Source organism: Lutra lutra, chromosome 10 (assembly GCF_902655055.1).
Source record: "Lutra lutra chromosome 10, mLutLut1.2, whole genome shotgun sequence".
Lineage (NCBI taxonomy): Eukaryota > Metazoa > Chordata > Mammalia > Carnivora > Mustelidae > Lutra > Lutra lutra.
In genome coordinates, this window is record NC_062287.1 from 7,306,430 (window position 1) to 7,325,637 (window position 19,208).

Below are 19,208 nucleotides of genomic sequence, written 5' to 3' on the forward strand. Positions count from 1 at the left end.
AGACTCCCCACTGAGCTGGAAGCCTGATGAGGGACTAGATCCTGGGACTCCAGGATCGTGACCTGAGTCGGGGAGGCAGTAGCTTAACCAACTGAGCCACCCAGCACCCTCTAGTTTTTTTGTTTTTTTTTTTTTTTTTTTTGGAACAATTTTCTTTAAGCATGGTGAAAAGTTTGTTTGTTTTTAATAGAATAGGAAGGAATTGACAATAACTGGGCCACGTTAGTGTTTAAAAGTCTCCAAAGAAAAATTACCAAAAAATCTTGAAATACCTGTTTTCTGGGGGCACCTGTGTGGCTCAGTTGGTTGAGCGGCTGCCTTCGGCTCAGATCATGATCCTGGAGTCCCGGGATCAGGTCCTAAGTTGGGCTCCCTGCTCAGTGGGGGGTCTGCTTCTCCCTCTGATCCTCCCCCCCTCTCATACTCTCTCAAATAAATAAAATCTTTTTTTAAAAACCCATTTTCTGATGCTTTGTTATAAGCCACTGTCATTATAAATTTACAAAACTCAACACAATTAACAAGGGTTTCAGAAGAAAACCCTACCTGTACTGCTGAGGGAATATATATCCTAATATTTACTTAAGGTTAAAAAAAAAAAGGTTTTGTAATAAAAACTGCTAAACTTAATAGCAAGTTAAAACCAACAGAATGAAAACGTTCACTAATATTAAATTATGTGTCAATACTGGGTATCCTAATATAAACCATTATTAATAAGGTTGCTTATATTAAATAAACTGTTGTGAGAAAACCAGACACATTTACGTTGGATATTAAGGACTATGCAACTCCTCAGTGGCAGAGAACCCGGTTAACAAAGCTAAAATATTAGCTAGTCTGCCCTAGTGATGAATTTATAAACTTCACCGCTCCCCAAGCTGCTGTCATTTTATAAATGAAGAAAACACTTCCCGGCCAGATCACTCAAGTCAGTATCATGCTTCTTATTTGCTAATTAGCACCTAGTAAGCAACCTCTAACTTAACTCCCAACTAACTTCCAACATTTTATTGCACCTTTACTTCTGCTATTTACTACTTGACTTTCTACATCTCAGTTTGGGTCCATGGCTCAACTCCGTGACTTGACTTTGACTCCACAACAGAGTCAAAGGGCCTCAGCCATCCCCCTAACTGTGCTTTGCACAAACAGCAATTGCTCTGCAAATCCCTGGCAGAATGAATGCACAAGTACATAAGCAATAGTCTTATCACTTTATGGAAAAAAGCCATGCCTCCTTGTCTCCCACGCAGCATTCCCTTCGTAACACCACTAAACTGAAAGCCTTTTAAATTTCTCATGTCTAAAGCCTACAGCACAATGGCTCAAAAATAAAAGGTGGGAGAGAACATTTTCTTACCTGAAAGCACCAGACCAGTAATCTAGAAGATACATTCACTTCCAGTTCTAATGCTTGAGAACACCCCAAAAATGTTAACGCCAGTATTCCCCCTAAAGATGCAAAACTACTTTTCCAATGAAAACATTTTCTATACACTTTGATGCAGAGCCTCTAATACAGTCTATGTCTCCCAACTTCATTATAATATCCTTAAAGCATCAGCTTATACTGGAATATAATGTGGCCCAGCATGTAATACTAGACTATAAAGTATACAGATGAGGGGCACCTGGGTGGCTCAGTGGGTTGGGGCCTCTGCCTTCGGCTCGGGTCATGATCTCAGGGTCCTGGGATCGAGCCCCGCATCGGGCTCTCTGCTCCGCGGGGAGCCTGCTTCCTCCTCTCTCTGCCTGCCTCTCTGCCTACTTGTGATCTCTGTCTGTCAAATAAATAAATAAAATCTTAAAAAAAAAAAAAGTATACAGATGATTAGGTTCTGGGTTCTCATTCTGTGGTTTATTATAAACACTGTTTGATACCACATTTGCAAATACTATTTAGAGAGTAAACAGACCTCTAAATTATTTCCTTTTGCATACACTGAAATATTTTTTGTCTTCTGAAAGTACTTTTATTTTCTTTTTTAAAGATTTTATTTATTTATTTGTCAGAGAGCGAGCGAGCGAGCATAGGCAGACAGAGTGGCAGGCAGAGACAGAGACAGAAGCAGGTTCCCCGCTGAGCAAGGAGCCCCATGTGGACTCGATCCCAGGACGCCAGGATTATGACCCTAGCCGAAGGCAGCCGCTTAACCAACTGAGCCACCCAGGCGTCCCTGAAAGTACTTTTAAAACACAAATTAAGGAGCACCTGGGTGGCTCAGTTGGTTAAGCATCTGCCTTCAACTCAGGTCATGGTACCAGGGTCCTGGGATCAAGCCCCGCATCGAGCTCCCTGCTCTTCCGGAGACCTGCTTCTCCCTCTCCCATTCCCCCTGCTGTGTTTCCTCTCTTGATGTCTCTTTCTCTGTAAAATAAATGAATAAATAAAATCTTTTAAATAAATAAATAAATAAATAAAACTAAACTAAACAAAACACAAATGAAAAAGTTGTAATATTCTACATTCAAGCTACAATGGTAAGGTATTGTATCTTAAAGTGGAAAAGAAAACCATCCACTTGCAACTTAGATTACCAAAAGATCGTACTTCCTTACGTTCAAAAACTTTTATGGCCTAAAAATTAAGAAGTAAAGTATATTAGGAATTATCTGGGGAAAACAAAAAGGAAGAAAAACCCTAATGTATTATTTGGGCATAAACAGATGAATCAAATCCTACCTCTAGCAAAAGCCACACAGATGAAGCATAATCAAATCTTAACTTTTAAATCCTCAACTTTTAGAGTGCTTGGGTAGCTCAGTTGGTTAAATGTATGCCCTCAGCTTAGGTCATGATCCCAGGGTTCTGGGAGCAAGTCCCGCATCAGACTCCCTGCTCAGTGGGGAGTCTGTTTCTCCCTCTGCCTGCCAACTCCCCCTGCCTGTGCCCTCTTTCTCTCTTGGGCAAATAAAAGCAAAAAAAAGAAAAAGGTGGGGGGGTAAAATCTCAACTTTTAAAAACCTACAGAAATTTCCAAAGTAAGTTGTTCAAAGCTGTCACAGCCAGTGAATAATTTCATATGTATATTCTGAAATAATCAACAGACAATCTGAGTTGTTTGGTAAGTAATTTAACCCCTTCATAATGATCTGAAAGAACTATTTTTCTAACCCCTTAAAACCTATTTAAAAAAAATCCTCTTTCTTCCAGTCACTACATCATCAGGACCAATGGGAAGCAGAAATGACACTGATGCAACGATTGCTGTAAACACATTCTGCGTTAATAGTTTTCCTTTTTTTTTTTTAAGACATTATTTATTTGAGAGAGAGTAAGACAGAGAGAGAGAGAATGAGCCAGAGGAGAAGCAGAGGGAGAGGGAGAAGCTGAGGAGGGAGCCCGATGTAGGGCTCCATCCCAGGACTCTTGAGATCATGACCTGAGCCGAAGGCAGACGATTAACTGAATTACCCAGGTGCACCTGCATTAAGAGTTTTCAACTATAAACAAGTATTAGTGATTCAAAACACATGGATATTAACCTTGGTCAGGTACTACATCAAAATGTCTAAATCAGATTCCAGAGAAATATGCTGCAAGGACCATCTACTTCAGAACTCTGTAACTGCTAATAAAAACTGGAGTACAGGGGCACCTGGGGGGCCCAGTAAGTAAAGCGTCTGACTCTTGGTTTTGGTTCAGGTGGTGATCACGGGATTATGAGATTAAGCCCAGCGCAGAGTCTGCTTAAGACTCTCCCTTTCCCTCTGCACCCCCAACCACCGCACTCTCTCTGTAAAATAGTAAGTAAATCTTAAAAAACAAAACAAAACTGGGAGAGTGTAAGACCTGGTATTAGCACTCAGAATCCAATCCATTTGTTCTTGAATGTCTTTCAATTCTGATTCTCTTTTTGTGCCACTGAAGAAACTCTCCAAAAGGTCACAGATAAAAGAATGAAAACAGAGGTCTCAACTGTCCCCAAAGAGATCATGTGGAAAATAAGCAGAAGAAAAAATATTAACTACACATAGCAAATATGAGAGTAAATTACATCTAGATATTTCCTTTAAATTCTCTGAAGGCAGTAATACAATTCTTTACCATCACCACAGCCTTTCTTCAGGCTAATTACTGGATATGAAGTTCTTTATTAAGCTTTCCTTACATTTCCACACTCTCTAGTATTATATCTTACTCAGTGGCATGAATTCTCCTCTGGAGCAAAGTTTAGTTATTGTTCCCTTAGTAACTCTGTTCCCAAAAAGCACCAGATGTCTTCAAATCAAACTAAAGCACTTCAGCACAGGAGTCAAGGCTCCATAAACTCCTGGCCTAGCCCACCCTGACCTCACCATCCTGCCGTCCGCGCACAGTGAAATCACATTTCCTATCCCAGTCAAGACAGCCCACTCTTTATAGACTCTAACCACTGTACAAAATCATTCTCTGCTTTACATCTTTTCAGGAATACTTGTCAAAAAACGTTTTTCTCCTTAAAAAACATGAACACTAAAGGCACAACAAAAGAAAACATATGTTAACTTCATTAAAATTACAAGCTTTTGTGCAACAAAGAAAACACTATCAATAATGTGAAAAGACAACCCAAAGAATGGAAGAAAATACTTGCAACTCCTCTATCTGGCAAGGAATTATTTACAACTCATTATCTGACACGGGATTAATATCCAGAATACATAAGAACTCCTATGACTCATGAACACCAAAAAAAAACCAAAACCAAAACCAAAAACAAAACGCAAAAAACCCCCTCAATTTTAAAGTAGACAAAACACGAATAAACGCTTCCACAAAGAAAGTATTTATCTGGTGAATAAGCACATGAAAAGATGTTCAGTATCAGAGAACTACATCAAAGGGAAATGACCAAAACTGCAATGAGATACCACTTCACCCATTAGGATGGCCATTCTCCAAAACAAACAAACAAACAAAAAAAACAAAAAATAACAATTGTTGGTGAGGATGTGGAGAAACTGAACCCTTATGCATTTGCTGATGGGACTGTAAAATGGTGCAGTTGCTGCACAGGTAACATGGCAATTCCTCAAAAAATATAAGATGATCATGATTCAGCAATTCTACTTCTGAATATGTACCCAAAGAACTGAAAACGGGCTAGAACAGATATTTGTGTACCAATGTACATAGCAGCACTGTTCACAAGTCAAATGTGGACACAATCTAAATGTCCACTGACTGATAGATTTTTTAAAAAACGTGGCATATGTATATATACACACACACACACTGGGATATTAACCAGCCTTCGGAAAGAGTGAAATTCTGATACATGTAACATGGATTAACTTTGAAAACATTATGCTAAGTGAAGGACGTCAGACACAAAAGGACAAACGTTGTGAGTAAATAAAGCAGTCACATTCAGAGGACAGAAAGTACGAAAGTGGCAGTAACCAGGGACTAGGAAGATGGAGGGATGGAATGAGTGTTTGAAGCGTACAGATTCTGTTTGGCATGATGAGAAAGTTCTGGAGATGAACAGCTGGCAACAGCTGTACAACATGAATGTAGTTAATGTCACTGAACAGTACATACTTGAAAACAGCTAAAATGGTAAATTTTATGTTATATATATTTTAACAACTAAAAAAATGAAGATTCAACTGAAAACTGACTCCATGAAACTTCTCAACATTTAACACAAATATTAAGAATTACTATGCTTGACTGGTTTGTCGGTAGGATATAAAATGAGTTTTACTACAAAGATAGAAAAACTTTTGCAATTAGGCACTTTTTAAAAGGTATCTTTAAATACAGTGTTTAAAATTTGACCTATGCAATAAAAATTAAGTAACTTATCAGAGAATAAGCAAACTTGAAAACCTTGACTCTGCATTCTTATTCTCACGCTTATTCATTAATTTCTTCTACTGACCTTCTTTATGCTATAGTTTCTTTCATCATACAACTGTATCTTTAATCCAAAACAGCTAAAATTTTAAAGTAAACAATGACATAAATGGAGTGACAGTACAGGATTCCAGTGCTAGACTTGAATTCCACAGACTTTTCAGTTTAAACCAAAAGAAGGGAGGGAGGAGGTATTGCCTTCTAAGTCTAAAATACACGTGCATTTCTAGGTCTAACAGAGTTAAGACATTTTAACTTGAAAAAAAATTAAAAGGGTTATCATAGCATACATTGTAACACAACAAAGAATTCCACATCATAAATCCACATTTTATCAAAAGAAATTTTTCCAAGGACCATCACCTAAACCTCAGAGATTCTGATGCCGTATTATCAGTAGGAAGACAGACACTGGCTCTTTAGATTCGGTCAACAGTACTGAAAACCAGTATAACTACTTTTAGGAGTAAACTAAATGACATGCATAAATATCAAAGTGAATCTTAATTTTTTAAAATGATCATTAAATAAAAGTGAACAACTGAAACCAAGTAATAAAAATAATAAATTACATGGATGGAAGCAACTGACTTCATATAAGCACGGAGGAATCTGGGCATACAAACAACATGAATCAACAAAGTGATGTGCCATCTTAAGAGAAATCTAGTATTTTATCAGATTAATGCAAATGATCTAAGAGGTAAGAGAAATTAGTATTGAAACTTTCACATTGTAAGACAGTCCAAAATAGTCACCATCATTCTAATCTTGCTGCCATATCTAGAGTATAGCGTATAAAAATGTAACGGCTAAATTAAGGTCTTTAAATTAGAATCTGGAAAACTCCAGAGCCAAACATAAACCTGAATTTAAAAGACGTGCCATTGGGTAATTATCTCAGTCATGACTTTTTACCTTAAAATTCTGTTGTTAAATGATGGCTACTCCAACTCCTAAAGCAATATATGTAATCTGAAATCAGATAACTCTTGTATCACAGAGTTTAAGGGAAGTCAAAATACTGAGGCAACAAAGCAAGGAGTCAGGATCTTTCTGGAAGGAAAATGGCAGCTCTTAAAATCTTGAAAGATGGATGTATTAAGAGGTAGGTCCACTAGGAAAAAATGGGAGTTAAGATTTTTCTTAGAAAAAGAAAAGTCAAGGATGAGAATGTGATAAGCTTTAATATGTGGAATATGGGAAATATTTTAATATGTGAAATACTATATGACCCAAGGTCTCCTCACCACCAATGTTGAATGTGAGGATTGCCTTGCCATTTTATGAAGTTATCGGAACATTTGCAGAATCCACTGAACTTTTGAAATGTACTAGAATGTTGCCCTTTTACATAAGAAACCACAATAGTGTATTTGATAGATTATGTTCTAATTACAAAAATGAAGTGCAGAAAAAGAAAATGCTTGAGTTCTGCTCATCTAAAAAACTTAGGAAGGGGTCCAAAAAAAAAAAAAAAAGAAAGGGACCTACCAGTATAGCTAGCTCCCTATTAAAATGATTTCCCTTATCCTTAAGGATATCTAAATTTTGGTTTATTAATCAGTTCAGCAAATCAATGATAAAGGCTAGAATTCCTTAACTTAAAACTTAACAGTTTACAGCTTTAGATTTAAAAAAAAAAAAACCTATTGTTTTTCTCATGCATACATAGAATGGGATGTTTTTGAATCTAAAAAAATTTTTACTTTCATTTCTACAAATGTCACTAATCGACAAAGTAATAAAAATTGAGACAGAAACTAGGGACATTTTTTATTTTTAATCCTAACACTAATACTGAAATTCTTCTCTAATGATCACTAGGAATGAGAGTTCTAATATAGTCTAAGACAACTTTGTAAGTGGTAATTGTAGTTCTTAAAGAAAAACTGTAGATATAAAGCAATCCTATAAAATTGCCCTTTCTTTTCTGAAAAGATTGGAATAAAGAAATCACTACCTGACTTTGAGAAAAAAATAATCAAGTGACAGTTAAGACAGTTAACAGTTCAGTTTACTATAAACTGAGAAGACTCCCAGCTTTTCCTTTTAGAAGAGATTTATGACTTAAGAAGAATAATCTTTATGTTAAAAATCAGGAAGAAGCTTTTAAAAAAGACAATAACCTTCTAGATTTACGGTAACTGTGCTGTAATGTCCTTAAAAATAAAAATATGTATTTAAATAAATGCACTTAGTATATAGTTCTTTAAAGAACATTTGTATTATAATAGCAAGATTAATCAATGACAATGAAACTATATCTTCTTTAGGAAAAAGAAACTATAAACAATATACAATTAAAGCAATGACTGGAAATCCTAAATGATTTCTGTTACCAAGAGAGTTAACAATTTAATTTTTCACAAAATTAACAATCACTATTACTTCCATACCAAAAGAGAGATAATTTGGCGGAAGATAAATCTATGAGGATTTTGCAATTTTTCCCTATCTCTTTCTCACTTTTAAGATGTGATGATTCATGGGTCTTATAGAGAATCTAATTTTGAGAAATATAAAAAAAATCCATGTTAAATAACAACAGTGGACCTTGAAGCCATGAGCTTTTGTCACTTTATTGTTAACCAATGAATGTTATCCAAAATTATAGATGTAATTGTAACTTAATTGTACAACACAAAATTATGCTAATGGTAAAAGTCTGTTGGAATTTACCAAATACTCATTAATATATTTTACATTGCTATATGAACATGTGCTCTCAACTGCTAATAAGAGTTATAACTGGTTTAATCACTATGAAAACCATATTGCAAATAGTTGTTCCTGTTTAGAAAAATTCACACAGCTTTAAAAATGGATTAAATCCATTTTAATCCTAATCTACAAATAGATTATAAACAGCAAATATAACTGGTAGTTTTCCAACACTGATATCAAACTGATGTAGCAATGGTAGTGCACACAATTCAAAATGTAGAAAATTAATAAAAATCCAATGGAAGTCCAAGTTTCCACTTATTATGGCAATGGCCCTGATGCTTTGAAACAGTGAACACTTATGCTTTAAAGCATGAAGAGCAGAGGTTCACCGTCTATTCCTCATGTGCTGCAAGGAGAAATATTTTCTTCTGCAGTGTTTTGAAGCATGTGCACAACTACCATACAACAGTCACTTCAAGGTTATTAACCAGTTATCTTTTGTCCTACAAAGTCCAAAAAATATATATTAAGCGAAGCCTTTCCTTTTCATATGTCTGCCCAGATTAATCCTTTTATAGTCAGCAAAATCAAAAAAGCACAAGAGATATTTTCAGACACAACTTGTATCTACTGTGCATGAAAAATGCTTAACAAAATGGCAATTTTAATAGATAAATGTAAATTTGAGTGCATAATACCAAATGAAAAGTAGCTGAACCACACAGAGAAAACAAGGCTTTCCTTATCTCCAAGTCTAGATGTTTTACAATAAAGAAAATACCAGAACATGTGAATATTAGAACATCTTTCAACTGGAAAGATTTCTTAAGACATAACTGAACTCAATGTAAACTAAAATTATAATTCCTAAAGTAGGATTAACAAACCAAATTTACGTATTTTTAGCTAGAGAATGAAAAAAATAAGCACAATGATTTAGAAACCAAATCTGCTGAAATGATTATGTAACAATTATATCAAGAAATGAAGGTACAGACATTCATATGCTACAAGGGCAAATTCTCTCTCTCGCTCTCTCTCTCTCACACACACACACTTATTCACTCTCTCTCTCTCTCTCTCTCTTCCTTGGACATACAACATCCCTCCAAGAGAGCTGTTCCTGCAATTAAGCTCAACAAAAAGGCAGTTAAAAATTTAGCACTCTAAGATATTCTGAAGGAAATCTCAGAAATACTCCTTGCATGATTGAAAGTACTGGTATGTATTTTAGAACACAGAGCTTACACACTCCACTGGGTTGGAACAAAGAATCACCACAGGTGTAGGAGTGAGGTAGTATTACTGTCCCCTACTTGGAACTGATGTTTTCATGTGCTGCCCTTCCAGAAAGGTCCAGGGTTTTTGTTTTTTTTTAATGATTACAATAAATTACCAACAAATGATTTTTTTAAACACCTGTTTGTCTAAATCAGTATATGATAGAACAGATGTCTTAATCTTTCAGAGACAATTAATATTTGCAGGTAGTGTTTCATCAATAAATTCTCCCAGGGAACTACTACCTGCTGTCTACACCTTTGTGAACAGTAAGCAAAGAAAACCAAAAGATGAAAGGAGATGAAACACCAATCAATTCGGCTGTCGAAGATGACTGTAATTAAGTAGGCAAATATCAAATATCCAATAATATAACTGGGACTTAAAACATTAACCACCAGCTGCATCCTACACTATTAAACATTCTAATCCTTTTCATGATTCATTGCTGTCTTCTACACAATTATCAAAGACTGTCTACCCTGTTGCCTATCCTCATTTTAACCATGCAGATGACCTGTATGATGGCAGAATTATGGCCATCGGCACAGCAAGGAGAAGGGCACACTGAGGAAATATGAGACAGAATGTGGAAATACACACAGGCAAAATATGGAAGGGGCAAAAGAAAACAGAGCGCTCCAGCTAAACACTCATTAAGTCACCATCATCCTTTGAACTGTACAAAGTGCTGAAATCACACATACACATTTGTCAGACATGATCCTTAGTGTTAACCTCCAACAGAAAAAAAAAACAATGGAAACTGAAAATGTGATAGGAGGCGATGGAACGCTGTCCTCCGCTCCCTGGGCCAAAAGGAAAAGAAAATCAAGCATGACATTACACTGCCTTAATGCTGAAGAGCTCCCCTCAAGTATGTCTTTAGCCACCACAGTCAACTGGTATAAGTGCTTTGGCAAGGTGGGATGCGTTCCATCACATCTGCAAAGGCCTGCTTTTCTCTGTTGGTGGTTCAGCTTATGAAGAACACGTATGCAAAATAACAGCTCTCACATGGCTTCAAACTCATCAATCCGCTGCTTGGTGTTGCCTTGTCGAATCTGCCGCAGAGTCTTGTACTTATCGCGGCCGGCTTTAACATTCTCAGCGTGAAGAACATCATTTTGTGTTTTCTTGGTTTCATCCCTGGCTTGGGCCAATTCTGAACTTAGTGCCTATAGGTAAGAAAGAAAAAAATGACTTTTTTTTTTTTTTGGTAGATTTTAGAAAGATTATGAAAAAGTTTTAAAGACAAAAATACACAAATCACAAAGCTTACATTTTCCCATAGTCAAATTTCCATTGTCACATCTTTAAAGCAAAACTCTGTTTTGCTTGTAGTCACAGCAGAGGTAGAGGTGAGGGGAGAGTACCCTCCTTGCATGTCATTTCTCCGCTCATCAACCATGATGACTTTGTGTACTATTCTACATTTCCTTAACTTTCTCATACAATATTTGAAATAACTTACAAAAAAAAAGTTCAATGGAGATATTATAGAATGCTATTTTAAGATCTGAAATCTATGCCATGAGAGAAACTTTCTCCAAAGTCTTTATTTATTAAAAATCTCCCATCACTTTTTATTAATATTTAAAAATTTCACCAATTAAAAAATTAGAGAACTTATATGGAAAAAAGGTCTAAAAAAGTTAAAATTTCCTATTTTGGTTTAATTATGTGCTTTTAATAAACTGATCTTTTGCCATTATAAAATGTGAACAAATAATTCAGATTATGTAATGTCATACAGGTAGTCTATTATATATGTTTTTAATGTAGACTTCACTGGTTAAAAACTAAATTTATTTGTCTTTTAAAATTAGCATTAAGGGGTGCCTGGGTGGCTTAGTGGTTGGTTCCCTGCCTTCAGCTCAGGTCATGATCTCAGAGTCCTGGGATCGAGCCCCGCATTGGGCTCTCTGCTCAGCAGGGAGACTGTTTCCCCTCTCTCTCTGCCTGCTTGTGATCTCTCTCTGTCAAATAAATAAATAAAATCTTAAAAAAAAAAAAAAAAAAAAGACAGCATTAAAATACTTCCTACCTTTTAATGTTGAGTCAAGCTGTAATTAAAGAATAACTTACCGGTTAAGGGTTAATCACCCAAGGCTAACAAACATTTGCTACAGTGGAAGAAATGAAACAAGGTAACTGTAGGCCAACCACTCACAAACCAAACACAAGGCCAGCTAGTGGTAAAGGCTTAAAAAAAAAAAAATGTTCTTCTGTAAAGAACTTCCCAAACTCAACACCCAAAAAACAAATAATCCTGTCAATAAATGGGCAGAAGACATGAAGAGACACTTCTCCAAAGAAGACATACAAACGGCCAACAGGCACATAAAAAAATGTTCAACATCACTGGCCATCAGGGAAATACAAATCAAAACCACGATGAGATACCACCTTATATCAGTCAGAAAGGCTAAAATTAACAACACAGGAAATGACAAATGCTGGCAAGGGAATGGAGAAAGGGGAACCCTCTTACACTGTTGGTGGGAATGCAAGCTGGAACAGCTACTCTGGAAAACAGTATGGAGGTTCCCCAAGATGTTAAAAATAGAGCTACCCTATGATGCAGCAATTGCACTCCTGGGTATTTACTCCAAAGATACAGAAGTAATGAAAAAAAGGGGGGCACATGCACCCCAATGTTCATAGCAGCAATGTCCACAACAGTCAAATCACAGAAAGAGCCGAGATGCCCCTCAAAAGATGAATGGATAAAGATGATGTGGTCCATATATACAATGGAATATTACTCAGCCATCAGAAAGGCTGAATACCCACCATGGCATCAACATGGATGGAACTGAAGGGGATTATGCTGAGTGAAATAAGTCAAGCAGAGAGAGTCAATTATCATATGGTTTCACTCATATGTGGAACATAAGGAATAGTGTGGAGGGCCACAGGGGAAGAGAGGGAAAACTGAATGGGAAGAAATCTGAGAGGGAGAAAAACCATGAGAGATTCTGGACTCCAGGAAACAAACTGAAGGTTACAGAAGGGAGTGGGGAGAGGGATGGGGTAACTGGGTGATGGGTATTAAGGAGGGGATGTGTGGTGATGAGCACTGGGTGTTATAAGCAACTAATGAATCACTGAACACTGTATCAAAAAATAATGAGGTATTACAAGTTGGCTAATTGAACATGATAAAATATATATATATATATAAAAAACTTTAAAAAAATAAAATGGTCCTATTTAATAAGTTTATCTCAATAAACGGGGGAAATGCTACCCGTATTATAAATGTGCAAACAACTGCAAATTTTAAATACCTGGAGTTGCTTTTTAACACGCTCATTTTTTTGAGTTTCTGTTACACGTTCCTCTTCACTCCGATGATTCATCACTCCATCATTTGATAATTCAGCACTAGCCTCGGCATTATTCTCATCATGCTCATCATGCTCATTTTCTGTTGGAGGAACGACTGGTGGTGGTGGAGGTGGAGGGGGGGCAGACATCACAGTTTTTAGTTCTTCTTTGGTCTTTTCCAAATCTTCCTGGGCTGCAAAAGCCTGAACATTAAAAATAAGTTTATCAGCAACTTCCTTTTGAAAATTGGTAATTAAAAGAATCAAGTTATCCTTCCTTCCTAAAAGAAAATATACTTCAGGGTAATGAAAATAAGCCTTACTGATGAAAGCTCTGTTTTTATAGAGGAATGCCAGCAAGGAGGAGTGACAGAATTAAAGTACATCACTTTGCAAAACCTAATGAAATTGTTAATTCTGGCAGAATGATCAAATGTTGCAAAAACTGTTATACAAATGGTTGATGAGAAATGGTATTAGTAAAACGCCAAAGAATGCCATGTCTAAGGGATCACATTTTAGCCACAAGGGGAAGCATGTCACTGTAAATGGAGGAATCAGACCACCATTACTCTAATCCAGTGATCAATTAAAATCACTCACGGTAGGTTAACCAGATACTAAGTGTTCTTCTGAGATGATGCAATAAGAAGTATCCAACATCACCAACTGTTTGGGTGGTATACTGTGTTGTTCTGTCTAAAAAAGTCCGGCTTTACAGTGTTGTCACTGTATAATTATTAATAATAACACCTTTTACTCTAAAATACATTCTAATTTGGATGATAAATTATATGGTGGTCTCACCTAAGAGGCATCATAGCCAAAAACTTTTTAACTTGAATCCTTCAAGTTTTAAGGTCATTTTCCAATTTACAGGAAATACTGATAAAAGGACAAGCTGAATTACACCATGAGGAAACAACTAGACAAAAAAGAAGGGACAATCTGCAGGTCCTTCCAATAACTCAGTATCACAAAAAGGCCTGTCCTCCAAGCAAACACACACAATGCAAAGTCCTAATTTGGACAGTGGCCTGGCAAATCAGCTATAGAAGATTTTGGATCAATTTTGAATGCAGTCTGCCCAAGAATAAACCCACACAAACATAATTAATTTACAACGAAGCAGCCAAGAATATGCAACAAGGGCAAGGACAGTCCCTTTAGTAACTGTGTTGGGAAAACTGGACAGCCACATGCAAAAGAATGACACTAGACCACTATCTTACACCATACAAAATTATCAACCCAAAATAATCACAGAGTTGAACATAAGACCTAAAACCATAAGACTCCTAAAAGAAAACACAGAGCAAGCTCCTTGACATTGGTCTTGGTAATGATTTGTTGGATCTGACACCAAAAGTAAAGTTAAAAAGCAAAAATATGCAAGTGGGACTACATCAAACTAAAAGTTTCTGCACAGCAAAGGAAACCATGAAAAAGAAAATGAAAAGTAAACCTGCTGAATGGGAGAAAATATTTACAAATCACATACCCAAATTATAAGGAACTCATACAACTTAACAGTTAAAAAACAATCTGACTAAAAAATGGCAAGGGGATCTGAATGGGTATTTTTCCATAGAAGACATACAGATGGCCAACAGGCACATCAAACAGGTGCTCAACATCACTAATCAACACAGAAATGCAAATAAAAACCATAATGAGCTACCACCTCACACCACTCAAAATGGCTATTATCCAAAAGATAAGAAATAGCAAGTGTTGTCGAACATATGCAGAAAAGGGAGCCTGTGCGCAGCATTACTGAGTACGTAAATTCATGCAGCCATTATGCCATTTTTTTTGTCTTTAAACAGTTCACATTTATTATCGATAACAGTAAAAAAATCTTTTAAAGACTATCAGTATTGTATTACCAAAGGTGAGGTAATATGTTTACAAAACATTTACAGAATTTGATATGCAAATAAAGGATTGAGGAAGAAAAGTGAGTTAAGACACTAGTAACATTGGGGAAACCAAAAGAACCCTTAGTGCAGAAGAAAGGCGGAGAGTAAGAAATGCAGGGCCTGGAAGGAGGGGCACGGCCGGCCGGGTCCACATGCCGCCGCCCCCTCCGAGGAGAAGCAGGTGCCACGTCACTCGTGAGCAACCCTGCCGGAGTCTGCGCAGAGATGTGCTTTGAACTCTTAGAGACGCGTTCGACTCTCTGGGGACAAGACAGGGCCACATCTGAGTCAACTTAAAACAAACACGTCTTCAGACTGGGGGAGGGAGGGACGGCTGCAACTCAGATAGTTCTACTAACATCCCTGGGCTGAGGTGGCCTGTGGAGGGAAGCGTGTTCTTGGCAGCTGTCAGCAAAACTGCCATCTGAGACACACAGAGAGAGAGAGAGAGAGAGAGGGAAGGGACCACCTTCAGGTCCTTACAATTTAGAAGCAGGAAGCACTGATCGGAAGCAGCACAGGGGCGCTACCTAACCCTAATGTGCTTTCTGGAAACAGGCTTCAAAAAATTAAAAATGGAAATACCATTATGATCTAACAGTTCCCCTTCTAAGTATTTATCCCCCACCATGAAAACCCTAACTCAAAAAGATATATACCGTCATGTTCACTGCAGCCTTACTTATAACAGCCAAGATATGAAGCAACCTAAGGATCCACTGATGGATGAATAGGTAAAGAAAAGTGCTGTATATGCATACATGAATACTATTTAGCCATAAAAAAGAAAATCTTGCTATCTGTGTCTGAACTGATGGAACTTGAGGCCACTATGCAAAGTGAAATAAATCAAAGACAAATACCATATGATCTCAATTATATATAAATGTAAGAAAATCAAACAGAGCTCATGGATATAGAGAACAAAGTCCTGGTTACCAGAAGTGAGAGGTGGCAGGGAGGGTGGGGAGTGAGCAAATGGGAGAAGTGTTTAAAAAATACCAACTCCCAGGGTGCCTGGGTGGCTCAGTCGGTTAAGCATCTGATTTTGGCCCAAGTCATGATCTCTGGGTCCTGGGATCAAGCCCGACATCAGGTTCTGTGCTCAATGGGGAGTCTGCTAGAGATTTTCTCCCTCTCCCTCTGCCGCATCCCTTAAATCATGCTTGCTCTCTAATAAATAAAATCTTATTAAAAAAAAAAAGTACAAACTCCCAGCTATAAGATAAATAAGTCACGGGGATGTAATATACAAATAGCATGGAGACTACAGTTAATAATACTGTACTGTATATTCGAAAGTTGCAAGTTGCTAATAGAGTAAATCTTAAAAGTTTTCATGACAAGAAAAAAATTTTCTTGTGATAGGTGTTAACTCATTTCACAATATATACAAGTATCAAACAACAAAATCATATACCTGAAATTAATAGGTTATACATCAATTATATCTGAATTTTAAAATTTAATGAATATAGTCTAATACAGACGAGATGAAAAGTTGACTAAAATGGGAGCGTATGTACAGTATGACCTCATTCTGAACACATAAATGTGTATGTATATACACATGCAAACCGGAAAAGATCCTAGAAGGATCTGCACTAAGGTGTTAAAATAGTGATCCTGGCTTGTGGGAATGTGATTTTTCTCGTGTCACTTCCTCATTTCTATAATTCACAGGATTTGCCTCCCTGGTATTACTTCTAAAAAAGTTTATGTGTCTCAGAAATTCTAATAAAGAAAGTGGTCCAATGGGTTAACCAAGTTCTACTGCTTTGAGAGTTATATATACACACATATACATAATTCTCAATATCAAAATTTCCCTATGAAATTTAAATTGCTACAAAGAAAATTTAAGAGGGAAAGAAAACTGTATTCACATTCATTGCAAAAAAGTCATAGAACTATACACCTTCGGGTGTTAAAAATTATTTTAGTTGCATTGAAGAGTTAACATTTAAAGTTTGAATTAAACTCTGGTTTTTCACTTGTGCACTATTTCAGACAGTAGTGGCTTCATCTACTAAGGAACTTACATTAGAAATCTCAGTATGGGACCCTAGGTGCCTCAGCTGGTTAAGCATTGGCCTTCGGTTCAAGTCAACATCCCAAGGTCCTGGGGTCGAGTCCTGTGTTGGGCTCCCTGCGCAGCAGGGAGTCTGCTTGTCCCCGCCCCCCTTTTGCCCTCCCTCCAGACTTGGGCTCGCTCTTTCGTGCACATTCTAACAAATAAATAAAATCTTTTTTAAAAACTCAGTATGTATCATCTTCATTGCATCCCTCTAATTCGAATTCTTCATATCCATTATTTGGTTGCCATGCCCTGCTGAGTCTACCACAAGATGTTTCTCAATGATCCCTGTTCCTCTTCATTCTGCGGTAATCCTACCCATTATACCAACCCATCCTCTACTCTAAGTTATTTTTATACAGCCATACTTGATCATACTACAATCCTGTTTCAAAATCTTAAAAGTCCAATGTCTACAGACACTCCCTATCATCTTGCAATTTATTTAAAGCCCTTCACAGCTTAATTTCCTCTGTAACTTCCCAGCCACATCTCTCAAGATTCCTGAGCCTATACCCTAAAGCTTTGCTTACTTACTGGTTGTCCTTCAAGTCTACCATGTACTTCCAAACTTCTTATACTCATTCAGTTCCCTGTCTGGAATGACGACCTCTGTAGTCTCTAACCACTCTCAATGTTTTCTACCCCCTAACCGACTTTATTATTTAAGATCCCGCTTAAAACTTACAAGAGTCTCCCCAACACCTGCTTCATTCCCACAGAAATTAATCACCTCTTCCGTTCTTAGCTTGCGTCAACAGATTAGTAATTATGACAACACACACACACATTCATACGCACACGTATCTTTTCCCTCTAAATTGTGACAGTATCTTATACACCTCTACAAACTCGGCAGACTGCTGGGTACAAAAACAGATATTTAATAAATGATACTGAGTGGAAAACAAATGATCACCTTGTGTTGCCACTCAGTAGCTTCCTCTTCTTTTTTCTTCTTGGCCTCTTCCAGAAGTGCAATCTTGGCAGTGAATTCAGCAAGTTCTGCTGCCTAAAATAAAGAACATAATTACCAATAATAAAAATTTTTTTCAAAAATATTGTCTTTAAAGCTTTAAAGTCTACATGCTTAGACTTTCTATGATTCTCTTAGTCTTTCATTTTTAAAAAAGTCAGTATTTAAGATCATAAGCATCTTATTTATAAGGTCTAATCCACTAGTAAGAAGACAGTGAAAGCAGTTTTATTATTCTATAGATAAGCAGTTCTTCCTGTTTCAGTAGCAGGAACTTAAAAAATAGCACCTGAATTGCACATTTGAACTCTGATCAATAAAGTACTTGCTAAACCCGACAAAAGAGAAAAACTGCATTTTATATGAGGCATTATAACTTAAAGAGTCTGTGGCCAAATAAGCTCATTAGATTCCCCAACAATCCTATTCGGTGCCTTTATTCCTTTTTTCAAAGGGAAGGATCTGGGGCTCAGAAAGACCCAAGGACACATATCAAGTTAATGTTTGAACCAATATTTAATTGCAGGATCTTTTAAATGTCACGCCTACTCAACACCTGCAGTCCGCTACACAAACACACACCCAATAAATTATGGCCTACAGCTATCTTCTAAGAAGGTATCAGAACATACTGTCAATTTATCTAAAGTAAAACCCACTAATGGCTTATGCAAAGTTTAAGTGAATCAGAAATCTTTTGTTAGCAACAGACTCCACTGACATCTCATTGTTTTATCTTTAGGTTTTTTGGGGGTTTTTTTCATGCAGAAATAAAATTTTTAGGTTTATTTCCACACTTTGTGATTAGGTTACTTGCATCTTTGGTTTACTTCCCAGAAGATCTAATATACTTAGTTTTACAAGCTTTGCTTCATGCTTTTGTCTAAATTTTTCTTTCTCTCTGAGATCGAACCAAGACAGGTTCCTGACCAGCTGTTCCTGGTTCTTCATCTGGTCAGCAGCTTGTTTTGCAATAGCGGACTTGGCTTCTTCAGCAGCTCGACGCTCCTTTTCAAGTCTTTCTGCTTCTTCCTTTGCTCGTTTTCGTTCCTGGTCCAGTTCCAGAGCTTTTCGAGTCTGTTCTTCTAGTTCTGTCAAATAT

General features: G+C 36.9%; 1 protein-coding gene across 2 annotated transcripts in view; it reads right to left on the minus strand.

Moving 5' to 3' along the window:
• Positions 1-19,208, minus strand: part of RDX (radixin) — a 93,557-nt gene that overhangs the window by 19,231 nt on the left and 55,118 nt on the right. The window contains exons 11-14 of one of the 2 annotated variants that reach the window (XM_047690440.1): positions 19,037-19,197; positions 18,050-18,142; positions 13,093-13,335; positions 10,817-10,977 (exon numbers count right to left, since the gene is read on the minus strand). In XM_047690440.1, coding sequence (XP_047546396.1) covers positions 10,817-10,977; positions 13,093-13,335; positions 18,050-18,142; positions 19,037-19,197 — 658 coding nt within the window. Of the gene's footprint in view, positions 1-8,410; positions 10,978-13,092; positions 13,336-18,049; positions 18,143-19,036; positions 19,198-19,208 lie in introns of those variants that run through there. The other variant, XM_047690439.1, reaches the window with a different exon arrangement.